The sequence below is a fragment of the Protomyctophum parallelum genome (assembly GCF_964188405.1).
Source record: "Protomyctophum parallelum genome assembly, chromosome: 16".
Taxonomy (NCBI): Eukaryota; Metazoa; Chordata; class Actinopteri; order Myctophiformes; family Myctophidae; genus Protomyctophum; species Protomyctophum parallelum.
In genome coordinates, this window is record NC_139711.1 from 34,570,635 (window position 1) to 34,589,670 (window position 19,036).

At 41.0% G+C, this 19,036-nt stretch overlaps 1 protein-coding gene across 1 annotated transcript; it reads left to right on the forward strand.

Moving 5' to 3' along the window:
- Window positions 1–8,494: 8,494 nt before the first annotated feature.
- On the forward strand, window positions 8,495–17,899 carry rom1b (retinal outer segment membrane protein 1b; the record flags this gene model as incomplete). The annotated part of the gene is made up of 5 exons (XM_083786319.1): window positions 8,495–8,644; window positions 10,220–10,465; window positions 11,250–11,437; window positions 12,355–12,601; window positions 17,684–17,899. 5 exons carry the CDS (start codon window positions 8,495–8,497, stop codon window positions 17,897–17,899), a joined length of 1,047 nt encoding a protein of 348 aa, XP_083642445.1.
- Between the last annotated feature and the right edge of the window lie 1,137 nt (window positions 17,900–19,036).

Below are 19,036 nucleotides of genomic sequence, written 5' to 3' on the forward strand. Positions count from 1 at the left end.
CGAGAGTCTGGAAGCAGACTTACAGAGGACCAAGGAGGAGCTCAGCAGTGTCAAGGATAAATATAAAAGGTTAGGAATAATTATACTATGCTAAAGTAATAATACTTTATTACTTTTGTTTGTTATGTCATGTGTGTCCGTGCTTAATTTGCGCTCATATTGGATTCCATTTCCATGACATAGGATAGGACATGGCTCTCTGATGGTTCTTTCAATTGGAAAATGCACTGATGCATGCAGTCATATGCCCTCTCAAAATCCACTTCACTTCCCATCCTACCATCAGAGATCAATAAAATGTAACTATGGTTTTATGCAACAATCCTTATAGATTAATTGATCCATGAAACATGCTTGACAAAGAGGGCAAAGTTTTAATTTGCTCTCACTGCTGTCAAATATGCAATGGCTGAGCCTCTGACAGGGGCCTGTTTTCCGTTGGCCATCTGGCACTGGGGAAACAAAGAGAGGGATTCAAGGCATGTGGCCTTTCCCTTCACACTTTCTTGTCAGACATTTGGCTAGCCCTCTCAGGACTGTATTTGCTAGTCCTCAGCTGTTGCTGTGACAGTTAACTGAACACTGAATACAGACTGACTAACAGCAGAGGAACTGGAGTGGTCATTGAACTCAGGGTGACCTATAGCTCCTATGTTGTAGGTCAAGGGTTCCCAAACTGTGGTGCTCCCTATCCTGTATCATTCCCATGTGCCTTTTTCCTAGTCTTATTGTTATTACGGCCTGTCTTATTTTGTCTCCTTTCTGCCTCCTTTTGCCTTCCCATCAATCTCCATGCCTGCTTATTTAATTTCAGCCTCCTGGAGACGCACACAGGGACAAGACAGGCCAACAGCCTGCTGGGAGAGCACCTACACATCGCGGTGAGAAGGCTAAATACACCAAGGCTAGCCAGGGGGGATGAAAGGGATTTACATTTTTCCTGATGCACTGTGTGTGTGTGTGTGTGTGTGTGTGTGTGTGTGTGTGTGTGTGTGTGCATGCATGCATGCGTGCGTGCGTGCGTGCGTGCGTGCGTGCGTGCGTGCGTGCGTGTGCGTGCGTGCGTGTGCGCTTGTGCGTGCGCGTGTGCTCGTGTGTGTGCGTGTAGTCTGAGAGTCTGAGTAGTGAGAGGAAGTACCTGATAAGCCGCATAGCCCAGCTGAGCTCAGAGCTGGAGGATGCCAATAGAACCATTGCAGCTATGGATAACATCAGTGTGAGTACAGCGCCATCTACTGCCCAAACTGCATCAGACATGCAGACTATATTATACATGCCACTGTTTAGTACATAAACAAAGATACTATACATAAACAGAGAGATGGACATACTGTAGATGCACAAATAATATGTCAATTTGATAATAATAAAATAAACATTAGTTATTTCACCTAACATATAGACATACAATTTGAACATGCTATTCCTATCACATATATGTTGCTTATATTGCACTACTTTGCAGCTGGTTTGTAGTTAGCATACTGATCAGGGCAAGATGCACTACATTTCATGCATTTATATAACCTGCCCAGGTATGATCAGAAAGCTGAAAATCCTATCTCCAAATTGTTAAACTCCTTTAGGTAATCACAATTTCTGTTCATTTCTGTTCCACAGGTGCCCTGTCTGATAAAAGAGTTACTGGAGAAGCACTTTGACTCTACTGAAGCCATTCAGAAGTTTCTGACAACTGTCATGCCAGTCAGCCATTCTGCGATTCCACCTCAAGTAGATAACCAGTCCCTTCCCTCCAAATTGGACGAAAAGCCACATGGCATGTTGAAGGAGTCAGAGGCAGATCAACACAGAGCCACAGCCTTCATACCCTGGAGACAAGAGGAAGGTGAAAACTGTGCTTCAGATCTGCACAAGTCAAGCCTCATTCCAACTTTATCTGTGGCTGACCTCAGCACGGCTATCTACCAGATAATGGCCATGGATAATGCAGACAATCCCAGGCCAGTGCACCCCCAGCCCTGCTACCAGCAAACTACAATGTGTACTACTACTAACCACACTGACGCCACTCCCAACCGCCATCACGCCTGCTCAGATAGTAGGAGGGGTAGTGGCATAGAGGAACATTCAGCCCAACTAGAGGCGGGGCCTGATGGTGTCACCTACGGGGCAGCCCAAACGATCATGGATGATTTAATACAGCAGCTGCACCCCCATAAAGAGAAAGAAGGGCAGGCAGAAGGGCCGGCGTGAGTGGGAGGGTCAGAAGAAGAGATGAGGAGATTGGCTGAGTCAAAAGAGATATGAGAGTAAAGAAATCACCTATCTAAAATAAACACATATAGGTGAATACGTAGTGTGTTTTAAATATAAATTATGATTACTATTATTAAAACCTAAACAAACATAATTGTTATGTATTTGTTTTTGCCAAATTTATTTTAAGTACTATAATCTTTTGTAACTTTTCCATTTCATAATGGGATTGAAATGAAACCACCCACTATTGTGCATTTGAATGTATTAGCACAGTGGTTCCCAAACTGTGGTGCGCGAGCGCCTTCTAGGGGGTGCACAACATGAAAAGGCTAATGGTCGTGCTATGGTTTTATTTTAAATATATTAACATATGCCAATATATGGCAAGTATATGCAGAATATAGCCTATGCTGCATATATATGCCATATTCAGGTTCATATATGTGCATATATGTGGATGAATAGGAAGTCTCTATATAGCTTATGCAATTTATATTTCCATGTGGGGGTGCGTCTGGAGATAACGGGGTGCATGGCCAAAAAGGTTTTGGAACCCTGTATTAGCATATAATGAATAGTTGTGAAAACAAGTTTTTTTCGTTTTTGGTGGAAATTATTTTCCAAAACTGTATGATAAATAATTATAATATACTAAGTCATAGGGATCTAAATTATATATATAAAAATACACAAAACTCACCAAGTCTTGAATCCACAAGTTCTGTAAATGACTGGAGGTGGTTGTGCAACAACATTAAATACATTAACTCAAACATACAGTACACTCAAATTACAGGCATAACATGATCCTTGGCTGTAGAGGACAGATTTTAATCGTCAAAATCTCAATGCACACACCTGTATTATTCATAGCGAAAATAACCACAATGTATTACATTATTATTTTGGCTATTATTTTTTAATGTAAAAATTAAAAAGGGTAGGCCTATAGAATTTTCCTCAGGAAGTGAATGTGTGCACAAAGTACTCATATAGCGAAAAAATAAATCATAACAGTTTGTATAGTTGTATATATTGCAATAATAATGTGTGGTTCTTACAAAATCTACGTGAGGCTTGTCTCACAGCATACCATTTGGGAACCATTGCTTTACAGTACATTGATCTGGTACTCAGTGTTGGAAAAAGTACTCACACTTTTTCCATCCATCCACCCATCTTCAACCGCTTATCCGTAGTCGGGTCGCGTACTCACACTAAAAGTGTCAGTAGTCTGGAATTCAAAATGTACTTGAGTAAAAGTACAAAAGTATTGGCATAAAAATTTACTTAAAGTACCAAATATATTTAAAAAATCTACAAGCTCACAATGCGTCAGATCATGAGGCATTGTGAACTTGTAGATCGGCTATTTTCAAATGGCCAAAATGAAGTGGTTAATCAAATGTATGGTTTGTAATAATTAAAATCTACAAAGTAACTAGAAACAAAAGTTTTCAAATAAATGTAGTGGAGTAAAAGTACAATATTTAAATCTGAGATGTAGTGGAGTAGAAGTAAAAGTATTGGAAATTGGAAATAAACAAAATGTTACTTAAATACAGTTCTTGAATAAATGTATTTAGTTACTTTTCACCAGTGCTGGTAGGCTACTCACTAACATCTTGAAGCAGTAGGATAGTCAGTCGAATTTTCGCTTTATTCACATATTAAACTCAGACAAAACACAGACACAATTACCCCTTGGACATTTATGAAAACTGTTGGTTGATTGATTGTTTAGGTGGTATATGTTAACAACTGAAACTGAAACATCACTTTAACTGGGTGTACATTTTGATAACTTGTATATTGTATTAATGAACAACATGCAGAGTTTTGTGTAAAAGCTTCACTTCATGTAAATGTTCACATATGCATAACATTCTCACCCTCTGTTGCTGATTAGAGAACATATACTGAGGTAGTATAGAGAAGTGTGAAGTAGCGATATATAAAGCTGTAATCATGTATACAGTATGCATTATACCAAAATATGCAGATTAAAGATGTATCCTGGTAATGTGTATTGATTTTAAACTGTATCTGTACTAACCCTCAATAAAACTATCCAAACCTGCAACTCGATATGTATATGGACCAATATTATGTACGCAACTGTTCTATTCCACTACTCCCAGCTATAGCATTGTTGTTGATTCAAGATGTCATAAAGACTTAACTGTTTAATCCTTCCGACACCCCCACACACCTCCCACTGTGCTCATAATCCCTTAATACAAGTGTGTGAACTCTCTTCTCCATTCAATCACTTTCCATTAAGTACTAATTGATTAATATTCCTGTTGTATTCCTTTCCTTTTTCATGGTCTGTTTTTCCACAAATTCAGACAAAGGGAACAACAATCAACAATAAACTAAGGAAATTGTGTTTTATCCACAATGTTTTAACCATTTACTGTATACTTTGTGGGTTTTGATGGGACATAATATTGGAATTTGAGATTGTACCTGAGTAGTGTAATATTTACTGTAAATTCACAGGCCTACAATTTATTGAATATGCAACTCACAAAGATACAGATAGTGTGTGTAGTAGCATTAGCTGGTATGTACTGTACATGGTGTTTAGAACATTTAGTATCGGTATCGTATATGCAAGTGTGTGCAATTTTGTGCATACAGTACATGTCCTTTTAGGAACATCATATGCTAGTCACTGTATGCATAACATATGCCGCCCTGAGGCAAGGTTATAAGAAGTATCAGCAGGTACAGTGTTCTTAAGGTGCAGTTCAATATACTGGTTTGTGCAACAAGGCCAGGGAAGCTGCCAACCACATATTCACATAGGTAAATCCACCTCAGGTAGAAAAACACGACACCAGTTAAATCCTGATGAGCGTGTACGAGTGTGTAATCCACAGGAAGATAATCCAGCATAGATATGTTGGCCTGACTAGGCCAACATAGTATTCCAGTGCGACATGCCAACCTAGCGACAGGCAGTGTTTAGGCCTTGTTCAACAGTCTAATTGTAGCCGGGTAGACACTAGAAACAGTTCAGAAATCGGGTGTTCAGGCACCTTGATACTGCAGTAGAGTTTGCCTGGCCTTTCTTCGTCGCAGTAGTAGTGTGACTGTGATCGTAAATGGTGGGTGACCATTGTTGAGTTTTCACTCGCACACGCGCACGCGCACACACACACGCACACGCACACACACACACACACACACACACACACACACACACACACACACACACACACACACACACACACACACACACACACACACACACACACACACACACACACACACACACAATAAAGTAAATAATATAGAAAATTGCTCAGTGCACTGCAGATCTCTACCAGTGAGCTGTGGTGTTCCACAAGGAAGCATACTTGAGACTTTACTGTTCCTAATTTATGTAAACGACATGACATCAACTTGTGACTGCAACTTGTTCCTGTTCGCAGATGACTCAATCAGCACTGCTGGTCTCGGACAGGAACAAACTGCAGGTTGAAAAGTCCCTCAGCTCTGATTAGAGTGGGTGACGGACTGACGGTATTATCACACCTACCTAGGTTCCTTACTGGAGGCAAATCTTTCCGGTGATAAAATGGCCACCAACGTAATCAAAAAAGTCAACACAAGACACCTTGAAGACCCTAACAGGAGCCCTTGTACAAGGTTTCTTCGACTATGCATGCACCTCTTGGTACCACAGCACCTCAAAGGCCCTTAAAACAAGGCTCCAGACTTCCCAAAACAAACTGGTCAGGATTCTACTTGGCCTCTCTCCCCGAACCCACCTCACCCCTGCCCACTTTGACAGGCTGGAATGGCTTAGGGTTGACGACAGAGTACAACATCTTGCAATGGGTCTGGTCCACAAGATTCGATACACTACCAAGATACGTGTAACCGTCTAAATACTTCCTTCCTTAATGTCAATGAAGTCCACACCAGAGGGAGATCAACAAACCATGTGCAACAAAGATTCAGCACAAACAAGGGACTAAATTAATTTAGCTCCTATGCCACCAAAATGTGGAATGCCCTACCAACAGTCATTAAGACATTTCAAGATTCAAGATTCAAGACTTTATTGCCATGTCAACAGAGTTGATTGGAATTTGTTTCAGTGCACTAAAAACAGACATCCAAAAAGATACATATTCACATCAGATATTCAGATGAGGGGGACCAATAAATAAGAAGAATGTCAAACGTTACAATTCATGTTGAATAAATAAATAGCAATTCATCGCAGTTCGTCGTATTACAAAGCAGCTTCACGCTGTAAAGTGTGAGTGAAAACAGGGTCAGAATTCAGGAGGCGCACAGCCTCGGGATAAATGCTATTCTTAAAGCGAGAGGTATTGCACTTTAGAGACCGCAATTACCTGAGGGCAGGGGTGCGAAAAGAGAGCAGGCAGGGTGGGAGGGGTCGGCAATCACCTTCTGCATCCTGCGTATGGTGTAGTTAGAGGAGACAGATGGGAGGTTGAGGCCAATGATTTTTGACGCTGTTTCCTCTCTAAGACGGTGGTGGTTCCATACCACACTGAGACTGAGAAGACGAGGACACTCTCCACAGTGGCTCTGTAGAAGTGAACCAACGCCTCCCCAGTCACACCGAACTTCTTTCAGAGGCGTAGGAAGTGAAGCCTCTGGTGGGCTTTACTCAAGATGTTACTAGTGTTAACTTTCCATTTCAGGGAAGTTAACGTCAAGGGATGGGAATCCCTTGACTCCTTCAAAAACGCTCTCAAAGGGCACCTACGGACGGCTGCAATTAGAAACTGCCCCCCGTAAAATCTGAAACTGAAAAAAGGTCAGGTAGGGCCAGCAATGTTCAAAATTATCCAATCAGGATGGAATATGAAAAATGACTATAGAGATATTGTGTACCGATTGGCCTGATGTTTGGACAAAATCTGTATCGGAGGAATATCCAAAAATGTGTTTTGCAAAGATCGGCTGCTATAACAGGCGATGTGAATAATTTGGGGCAGAGAAGAGTGTGTGCACAGTGCAAAACAGTCTCGGCCACGCCTTTCTGGCGAAGACAATAATAAAATAAAAAATAAAATAGTCAATTAGAAGCAAGGTTATAAGTGTCTGTTGAAGAGGTCAACCGAGCCAGCCATTCCATAGGCTAGAGGCAACAACACTAAAATAACTCTAAAGAACTCTTTTGTACATCAGTCTGTCTTGCTTTTAAACCAAAATTGTTAAACCAGTGGATATGTTCTTGTTCCTGACTGTAGCAGCATCACCCTCTAAAAATGCAGGTTGTGGATGAATGGTTATTGGTCAATGTTCTGACCATAGGTGCAACGTCTCCAGTTCCAGTGTTGCACATTTTTTCTCTCACTACCTCAGTTTCCAACACTCTCCTAAAAGAAGCCATGCTGTTTAGGACCACTGGTTACATGAGGGAACATACCCAGTATGTTTATGTGCACACAAGATACAAGGATAATGCAGCACTCTGAATCTGATAAAGAGGCTGGACCTTTTTTATATCATTAAAATGTATACAATAATTTGATTATTTCTATTAAGTTTAAGGCAAGGCGTTTCTCACTAAAGTTGTCATGTAAATAACAGTGGCTTTTGACACTACTGGACCTACATTTTAGATTCCCTTTTACTCCGTCAGACACACTCACAGTCACGGGTGACACAATAAGACCAATCATAATAGTTCAGGATATCTCAGGTCCTTTCATACTACCTGTCAATCAGAATAAGTTTGCTAATCAGACACTGGCCTGCTTTCTTATTGGCCCCTGGGGCTTAATAGGATCCCAGTGTGTGGGTGGAGGAGATTACGTCTCCAAACCTTTCACTTTGGCCAGTCACTGCATCCTGCAAACATGGGTGCTGCGGTTTAGGGGTGAACCGCACACAAACAAGAAGAAAAAGAAGAAATCGTGGGTTCGAACCCGGAGGGGGACTATGGTGATGGGACAATAATGCCTTGAGGCCGGGACAACTTGTCATCAACAAGAAAGGGATTATCTCAATTACCACATTTCGTAAATTGATTGATTTAGGCATTTTTTTCTTTTTTTACTTTCACCTTTTATAACCTACCTTGGATTAAATCATATTTTTCGTTTTGTCACTTTTGGAATTCAAAGTGAAAGTTTTTGGATTATCCTCTGAGGTCAACGGTGCCCTTCAGCATCTCTAAGGGATCTGCCTGCTTATCCGCTCCAACTGGAACAACTTAGATGAGCTCAACCCCCTGAACTTCTCCCTCTGTCTGACTGGTGCATGACTGTGAGCCATTATGGCTGTGTTACCGGTGAAGTTTCCGCTACACCGGCGTGTGCGCTTGGCACAGGGCCTGTGGCTATTGTCTTGGCTGGCAGTGTTGTCGGGGGCCTTGACCTTCTGCATGGGTGTCTTCCTTAAAACCGAGCTACTCCGCAGGGAAGAGGTATACGGGGTGATTGGGTTCAAAATGCATGTGTGGGCAATGGGCATACAATACATGCTAGTATTGAGATAGAAGAATCCATGCAGCCAACCGAAACAAACACAAAAACATGCATGCATGCACTTTCACAGCACACATTCAGCAGTGCAAACCTAAAAAACGCTAGCAGGGACTGGAGGTAGGCCTACTGTACCATTTAACACACAAACTGTGTTCAATGATTCTGATAGTAGGGCTGGGCAATGTATCAATATCGTGCAATGAGACTAATTATCATCACAGATTTTGGATATCATAATTGAGTGTTGTCCTTTCCTAGTTTTAAATGCTTCATTACAGTACAATGATTGACGTAACGGACTGTTCTAGCTGGTCTATTATTTCCCTTTATTTACATAGTTATTATAATAGATCTCATTGTGTAAATATTATGTGAAATAGTCATCCCAATATCGTAACAGTTAGCTGTTATGGTGGAAAGATCCATTCAGGAAAGTCAAACACAAATGTTCATTCATGCACTATACATGCACCCCCCACCCCCCACCCACACAGTGATCCAGACACAAAGATAAACAAACACGTGTACACGCATGAGCACACACACACACACACACACACACACACACACACACACACACACACACACACACACACACACACACACACACACACACACACACACACACACACACACACACACACACACACACACACACACACACACACACACACACACACACACACACACACACACACACACACACAGTGACGCATGACCTTTAACAACAAAGATTTAGGTTGAATCGGTATTGAATTGTGGGGAATCTGTTATTAGTATGTGAATGTCATAATCTATTATCTATACCTTGACTTGTACATTTCCCAAATCCAGTTGGCCAATGGGGTGGATTGATTACTGATTTCAATAGGTTGGAAACATTGATTGCCAATAAGCTACACAGGAAAGCCTCAGGCCACGGCACGGATGCATGCTATTGGACCATTATAGATCTTATGGGCAGTTCCAACAAGGCAGCCATATCTGATTATCATCAAAGAAAATGAAAGAATATCAAGTTTGGTTTGGGGATTATTCATCAGACATTACTTTCATACTAATTAGTCATTCCTAACTACTAGTATCTAACACAAGCTCTCTCTTGTTCAGGCCTTTAATGGACTCAGCCAACCATTGACAGATAACCAGAATAGACACATTGGACTGGCAAAAATACCTTACAGGGGATAAAGTAAAATAACATTAAGAGAAATGCGTACGGTATTCTCCATATACACTTGCTTCAAGCTATGGGTGGCTGCACCCACATGGCCATCAAAAGGCTGTAACTGGGTTTGTGCTACAGCAATTTCCCTCCAAAATAATTAGGTTTTATCCTTTAACATCTGGGATATCATCATGTACTGAAGTCTCAAAGGTCAAGTCAGAATGTCACCAGTTAATTCAGTATTTTATTTGCCAGAGTATCTTTCTTTTCTTGCCTTTTTTCATTTTCTTACAAACTTAACCAGCAATCAAACAGTGACTATAGGATTTGGCTGTTTATTTTCCAGGTGATGGAGAATTCAGAGTGTATCCATATGGTACCCAATGTCCTGATGGCGGTGGGTCTAGCCTACATCGGTACCAACTGGTTTGCAGGCAGAGTATGTCAGGACTCCCTGGACTTGGCCAAATTCCCTCGCTGGAAGGTATACCTGCTGCCCTGGTTCATCACGTCTGCAATCCTCTGTGCTCTGCTCATAACCGCTCTGGTGCTCACCCAAGCCCTGCAAGGACACTTAGAGGAATCCCTGAAGGTGAGGCCACTCAAAGCATGGGGGGTGTATGGAGATACACTGACACCACAGCGCGTATTCAGAGCGTCAAGCTGTGACTCCGCCCACCCGGGAAGTTGTGATTTGCTCTCGTTCACTGCAATGCAATTTGCGGCATTTCCAAAACAATATTCCGCAGAGTAGCGATTATGAAAAGTATTTGCAATGCCATACGTTGAAAGATCTGTTAGGCACGCTAACTCCGCAAGTTAGATATTATCGGCATAGATGTTTGTCCGTATGTGTTTAAGGATTGTTGCATTGGCAGCCATAGAAAATTCTTACCCCAGGCTAAAACCGAATGTGACGTTTGTGGGCGTTCCTGTCTAGCGTGGTGTCAGTGTATTGTAGCCAACATCGATGTAGAAGGAGGTTGCCACTTGCTGAAGGCACGGACAGCTAGTTGCATGAGGTTACGAATTACGATTAGAGGGCCAGAGCTTAAGAGAGGGGAAAGGCGTCTGAAGGACCGGTTTAACCTCATGACAAATATAAACAGATCATAATGGTGATAACAATTACGCTAGAAGTTATAATGAATCAATTTTGTAAAATAAATGTCCTGCTCTATACATTGTTTATGACAAAAATGACAATGTACATCCACTAAAATGTTAGTTATTAAGATTGTATAAGCTTCAATATGCAGTTCTACTCACAATTTGGAGGGGTAGATTTTTAACCTGTATAAATAGGTACACAAGTCATTATGAAGCAGCAGATGATGCCCCTACCTTTTATTTTCCATTTTCTGTCCTTTCACTAGTTGGGCTTAAAGAACGGTATTCGATTCTACCGTGACACAGACGTACCGGGCCGCTGTTTCCAGAAGGAGAACATCGACCGCTTGCAGATAGAACTGCAATGCTGTGGGAACACTGGCTCCAGGGACTGGTTTGAAGTCCAGTGGGTAAACAACAGATACCTGAACCAAACCAACCCGGCGGTCAGTGAGTGAGTCAGCGACTGATTTATTGAATGAATACTTTTATTAGCAATTTGCAAAAAAGAAATCACACTTGTGTGAAGTGAGGGGCACTCTTATCATACATACAACACACACACACACACACACACACACACACACACACACACACACACACACACACACACACACACACACACACACACACACACACACACACACACACACACAGCTGAGGAGAGGGAAGAAGGGAAAATGTGATGGATTCTGGTATAGTGTTGGATATTTGTTTAAAACGGGTCTGAGGTGGATAAAAAATAGAACATCCAATGAAGACATGATATCAGTGGACTAGAGGGTTAGAAAAATGTTGGTAGGAAAAAATAATAAGAATTGGATGAGACTGGGCGAACCGAAAGCTTAGTAGTTAGGGCACGTATCATGTCAGCGCACCATGTCTGTGTGTGTGTGTGTGTGTGTGTGTGTGATCAACGTAACTCAAATTCAACACAAGCATTCCACACCCCCACAGGGAGTGCAGTGACCGGTGTCGAGTCAGTCGGACCTACGGTTGTCCAGAACCGCCACAAAAGGCCTCTGCCCGGGCTCTGGACAGGGCCCCTGCAGTCCCCATATATGGAGCTGGCCTGTTCTGACATCACAACACTCCATATTTGGGCATGCCTGACACAGAACTCCATATATAGGAATAAAGGGGCACAGAGTGACACCTACAGAAATCTCCATATATGGGCATAAAACAGACACAGACAGATGGGTGGAAAGGGTACTCTGACACGGGTACAACGAGTATTGCATAGCCGGGTGGGGCATGGTCTGGATCTCCAACTTCCATTGTTACTGACAAATGGGTCCCGACCCGCTGTTTTGGATCATTGGACCATCACTCATGCATCCATTCTTACCTGCCTCTTTGTTTTTCCAGCCGTCTTCGCAGCAACGTGGATGGCCGTTACCTGCTAGACGGTGTTCCTTTCAGCTGCTGCAACCCCCAATCTGGACGGCCCTGCATTCAGTACCTGTTGATGAACAACAGGGCCCACTTCAACTACGAGTATCAAACGGAGAAGCTCAACCTGTACAGACGTGGCTGCAGAGAGGCTCTGCTCGACTACTACATCGGATTGATGAATCTGATTGGCCCTGTAGTTCTGCTCTTTATCCTCCTGCATGTGAGTTTCTCCAACAGTGGACCTATAATAAGTTGGTCATCCATGGGGTATTCCGAGAGAATTATGCACAAAACTACTATAATAACGATAGAGACCTATACACGTATATACCAATATTGTGTTTATTTCTGTTTTGGCTTCATGGTCAACATAAGGTTAGCCTCGGTACCCCTGCAGGCTTTCATTTTTGTCGGCGCAAAAAATGAAACCGCTCTTGTCTAGAAGTGAGAGTCAACCCTTCCGCATGGGCGTCACTCCAAATGATGTGAGCTGAACTAAGGAGGGACAGAGGCTGACGGACAGATCGGTGAACCAATCAGGGCGTGCGCAAATCTCAGCCACGACACGCCCCTCTAGACCAGAAATCTAACACGTTAGCTCAGGCTAACATAAGGTTTAATTCCCAGCGTAATTAAGAACTACTAAAAAGTCCTAAAATCTACTTAAAAGCCATTACTAAACTACATGATTCTTTACATAAAAGTTAGAATTTCAATAAAAACTAACTTTTAATACATTATTTTGTCTTCACCAGTAACCCTATAAATACAGTACACAATTCCTATTACCGTAATATGTCATATAAAGGGCAACATTGTTTGTTTGTCTGGGACAATGCAGAACATTGTAACAGGTTACAATAACATGAAGCAGATGTGTTGCATTATGGAGTTTCTAAGCCAAGGCTAATTTGACGCTGGTTAATACATATGGCAAAGTAGAGAAAAAAGGGATCCGTCAGACCGTCACACTGTCTTCACTTGCAGAATTAGATTTATTGAGCAACGTTTCGGTCGCTCAGACCTTCATCAGGCATCTGGTTAATACATAAAACAGACACGGAAGACAACAGCAACACATGGACATCCAAATCCATTTCTGCTCTGTAGGCTAATCAATCCTTTAATCAAACAGACTTTATTTAACCTATGAACCAAAAGTGCTATATTGACAGCACCAGTCCCTCTAAACAACAACAAGGACTCTGCCTGTGATCACATGTGTTAAAGATGAGAGGAATTGTCACATGTAGCCTGTGGCTAATCAACAATCTATACCTCTTGATTTAGTAGCTCAGTAGTTTTTCGGACATAGCAGTGACCCTTGACCCCTCATGAAGAATTGCCTCAGGCTTTTCCAGCCTAGTAGATAGACATCACATTCTGTCACAGCACATTCTGTCTCAAGTAAAACGAGCTGAGGAGGCCATGCAGTCTCTAATAAGAACCCAAATAAATCTGCCTTCACCATTTCCTGATATAAACCTTATATGTAGTCTGTATAGCAAGCAAATTGCTAATGTAACTATGTGGAATGATAGATGCATATTTGTCACAATTTTGATGCCAACTTTCAGGCAACTGAATATAAAAAGCAACATTATCTTTACTGTACATTGTTGTTTGAAAGGATGACAATGGCTGCGGTTACATGAGGGCTTTTTCATTCAGAATGAAAACTTCAGAATTAATTCATTCAGAAGTAAGTTTTTTGCTGCGTGTTTACATGGGAAATGGCCATTCCGAATGAGTGTTTACATGGACAATACTTTTAAATCCCATTATTTCATTCCACATCAGGTTTGGGGCTGGGAAGGCTTCTGATTGGATAGGGGGCGGGGCGGATATGTTTACATCCAGTGGTGGAAAGTAAGTAAGTACATTTACTTTAGTACTCTACTAAAGTAAAAAATTGAGGTATTTCTACTTTACTTGAGTATTTCCAATACTTTTACTTCTACTCCACTACATTTCAGGTAAAACAAAATAATAATAATAAAAAAACACTTCTATTCCATATTACTTTATATTTGATGTATCCTGTAGCCTATGAGATCCTGTATCCTGTAGCTCTCAGAGATGTGAAATTAAACATGTCTAGTTTCTTATAATTAATCGCAAAACAAGAGCATAATATAGCCATACCAATTACATGGAAACAAGCATGCACAGAAAGACCAGAATGAACTTCAATCTGAATGAGTGTTTACATGTGTCCACAATTGTTTCAATAGGATTTAAAAATGGAATAAACCGGTCAGTTACATCAGATCTAAGTTTAAATCAGATTGGCCATTTTCATTCCGATTCAAGTTTTTGTAGGTGTTTACATGACAACTTTTTTATTTTTTTTAATATACGTTTATTGGTAATAGGTTTCAACAATTTAGTACAATTTGAACATACCATTTTTTTTTCTCCCTCACCCCATCCCTCCCCCCAGTTATCGTCATCATCAAAACAATATAAAAAATAACATTAATAATTTAGTACAGACATACAAAAACAAACATACATACAGATATATGATATAAACAGGATACAAAAATAATAATTTAAGCACAGATAACAAAAACAATATAAATAACAAAAAATAAAATAAAACAAAATAAATACAATTATGAGTTGGGTTATTCGAGTTCAAGAAATAGTCAGTCACAAGTTATGTTGGAAAAGATTGTGTTCGGAACGTTGTCATATATCACCCTCTATACACAGTTCTATCATTATGAGAATGCAAAAAACACACATAGTATTGATTCAATTAGTCTGTCGGAAGTACTCTCAGATTCTCAAAGTAGGTAATAAATGGTTGCCAGCTAGAAAAGAACCTTTCTGTTGATACATGACAACTTTTAATAGGATTTAACTTTTATTCTGAATGAAAAGGGTATTTAACTGTCCATGTAAACTTAGCCATTGACATTGTTTATCTTCCTCATGTAACTTTTGTGGACCCTGAAAGCTCATGCAAAATTATAATGCTGGCTATGGCTCAGATGTATGAATATATTTTACTAACCTCATATTAGCATCACCCATTTTGATTTAATAGAACACATTTTCTCCTCCTTGAGAACACTTTTTAAATCACATTAGTAGGTGAAAATAATGACAGAGATTAACCACATAACTTGACTACAACTATGCATGTATAGTTTATGTGTGGACTCTGAATCAATTTAGTTTATGTATAATTCCATAGAAATGTGTCTGTGTTTTCCCCAATGGGATGATTCTTCCCCAGTGTTGCTAGCAACAATGCTGATCAGCAACCCAATGATTTTCATCTTACAGAACAACAGATAATTATACAAGGGGATGACAATTTAAAGGAAGAAAACAAACATATTGGGCCGTCACAAGCTGCTAGAACAGCTTCAATGTGTCTTGGCACAGCCTCTGGAACTGTAGTGGTTGACAAAATATTGTTGGGGTCCCATATGATTAGCTTAATGTGCAACATTAATTAAACAAAACCAAGTGTATAGGGGGTATCTGCACATTTCAAACGTTACAATTGAATGACATTTAAAACCTTTTAATACCAAATTGTCAAATATTACGTAAGAAAAAGGCAAACATTGTGAAAATAGCCGATCTACAAGCTCACAGCTCGTAGTTTGACTATTTTCACAATATCTATCTGTGGAACAGAGTCAAAATTTTGGGGGGTCGGGCCTGAAAAGCAGTGGTGGAAAGGAACTAAGTACATGTACTTAAGTACTGTAATTAAGTACAATTGAGGTATTTGTACTTTACTTGAGTACTTGAGTCAGTTTTCAGTTTTCAATTTTACTTTTTTTTAATCAGATTTTTATACATTTGAAAACTTGTGAAACGGGTCATTCTGAAAAATTAGTACTTTTAGTAGCCTACTTTATGTACATTTTGATACCAATACTTTTGTACTTTTATTCAATTACGTTTTGAATTCCAGACTTTTACTTGAAATGTAGTATTTCTATATTGCAGTATTGATACTTTACTTAAGTCAATTGTAGTGGAGTAAAAGTAAAAAAAAATCTTTTGATGTAGTGAAATTATAAATACTGAAGAAAGTTACTTAACTTGCGTACATGTACTAGATACTTTACACCACTGGATAAAGATCAAGGCCAAGTAGATCCAATTCCAAATCATGCACACACAGAGCATAACATGTGGACAAGCTACTGTACACTATCCTCCCCAGTCAGTCCCTCGCCCTGCTGAACAGGCTCACTGACCAAGCTGGCATTGCTTGTGCAGTGACATAAATCGCCCATCCAACCCACGAACACAGCCAGCGCACCTGGCCAAGCTGGGTTCACAATGGAGGTAGTGGGCAGGAATGTTGCACCTGCATTAACCCTGACGGCCCTCGAATGTGCACTTTTGACTATACAATGTTCGATGTTGATGTCTTCCCATATTGAAATGCATAATGCCCCTATATTGAAATGCATAATGCCCCTTTAGTCACTGTTTCTATTGAAACACAAGCCCAGTTGAGCAGTCAATTGTGACTGCAGCTCCTGTCAACCATGCCCAATAATGAACCATCTTTCATAGTCACTTCACTAGTCAGATCTTAATTATCTTGATCCAAACTTGAGGAAAACTAGGCATTCTGCGTTTACACTGGTAGATACAAAGATACACAGCATATTTGTAGAGTTGTATCTTTATTGAAACCAGCTAAACTTGTCTGTAGCTTTGTAGCTGCTGTAGCTTTTGTAGCTACTGTATCTTCATGTTGCCTGTATCTTTGTAGTGTGCAGCACCATTTGTACAATGTGCAAATATGGATTTGCTTTATGTCGGGGTCGTGGGGGCAACAGCTCCACCAGAGTGCTCCAGACTTCCCTCTCCAGAGCAACATTAGTGACTTCCTCCTTGGGGATCCCGAGACGTTCCAAGGCCAGTTGGTCAATGTATTTCCTCCAACTGCGCCTTGGTCTGCCCCGGGGTCTCCTCCCAGTGGGACGTGCGTCGAGGACCTCCCTAGGGAGACGCCGGAGAGGCATCCTAACCAGATGCCCGAACCACCTAAACTGGCTCCTTTCCAGGCGAAGGAGCAGCGGTTCTACTCCGAGTCTCTCTCGTCTCGTGTAACTGAACTTCTCACCCTATCTCTAAGGGAGATGCCAGCCACCTGTCTAAGAAAACTCATTTCGGCTTGTATTCTCGACCTGTGGGCCAAACATATGACAAAAAACTAAACAACACTCTCTCTCATCCAGAGACAAACTGTAACATTGTTGACACAAATTAATAACATACTGTGTGTACTGTAACACAATCACCTCTTCCTGTCTAGATATCGATTTTGTTTGGCGTGCGGTACCTGGAGACTTCTGTGGAGGGAGCCATAGCCCTAGAGGACCCAGAGGCAGAGACAGAGGGCTATATCCTGGAGAAGAGCATCATGGAAACCTTTGAGGAGAACAAAATCAAGGTTCTCATCCTGCTGAAGATGGCACCGGGCGCTGAAGAGGGTGCTGAGGGTGACGAAGCGGCGACAGAAGAAGCCTAGCCTCTAGCTAGAGGAAAAAAACACAATAATGAATGTGCTGAGAATGAAGGGTTAAAGGTGGATGCATCTTGGGTCTGTGATTTTGGTGGCGGGGAGCGGGGGTGGGGTAGAACAACTGTCAGTTTTGATGGGCTAGGCTTGATTTTATGCTCCACCAATGCAGTGGCCGTGACTCCCTTTCACGTACCTATTTGGGGAATCTAAGAAACATCCCACCTCCTACACATGTAAACATCACCAAATCGGCCATGGAACTGTCTACAGTTGTAACTGGTGGAAGAGAGCATAATTCAATCTAAAACACAAGCACAGACATTTGAAAAGATGAATCATTCAACAAACACACAAATATGTTCAATGTTCAAATACTACATTGTCAGATTTTTTTGGCTCAAATCTGGCAGTGTCATATAATTTTATAAATAACGTAATGCCATGTTCTCTGTATTTGTCTCGAGGCTAGCTTTAGAGTTTGTAGCCTACTAAACTAATGAAATGCTTCGGAATCTGTTAAGAAGGCCAATATGCATGAAATATATTAAAGATAGACATTTCTAACTGCTTTGTAGTGTCTGCTTCCTTTTGTACTAACTCCATTATCATGGGTGAGTAAATTAATTGGCTAGGGGGTTATCAGAGTTCACCCAGGAGAATGAAAATGGATTAATTATGTGTGTGTGTGTGTGTGTGTGACGTGTGTGTGTGCGCGCTGACTGCAAGTGCATGGTGCCCTGCACTGTAGGCTATGACAATATGGAGCTGTCATCTATCTATAGAAATGCAGACCATTCATCTTGTCTGCCCTGGCAGCTCTGAAACAATCCGATAATCCCAGTATACTAATCCCTGGACTGCTGTACAAGCGTTATCAGCACAGTGACAGGACACTGGCATAGTCCATTGCACTGTAGCCTAAGTGAAGCTATACCAAAAAGTACAAACTGCTTTTAAGGGTCATCGTGGCTTTCATTATTTGCAAGAGAAAATAACTTTTGGTTTGTTATTGGCAATTTGGTCTGCTACAGGCCTGTTTAAGCTTCTGAATAACGCTCTGTCTCAGATACCACTGGATGTTTTGATTCATAGTTGGGATGGCGGGGGACGTACTGACATTGTTTTCATATAGGCAAATAACAC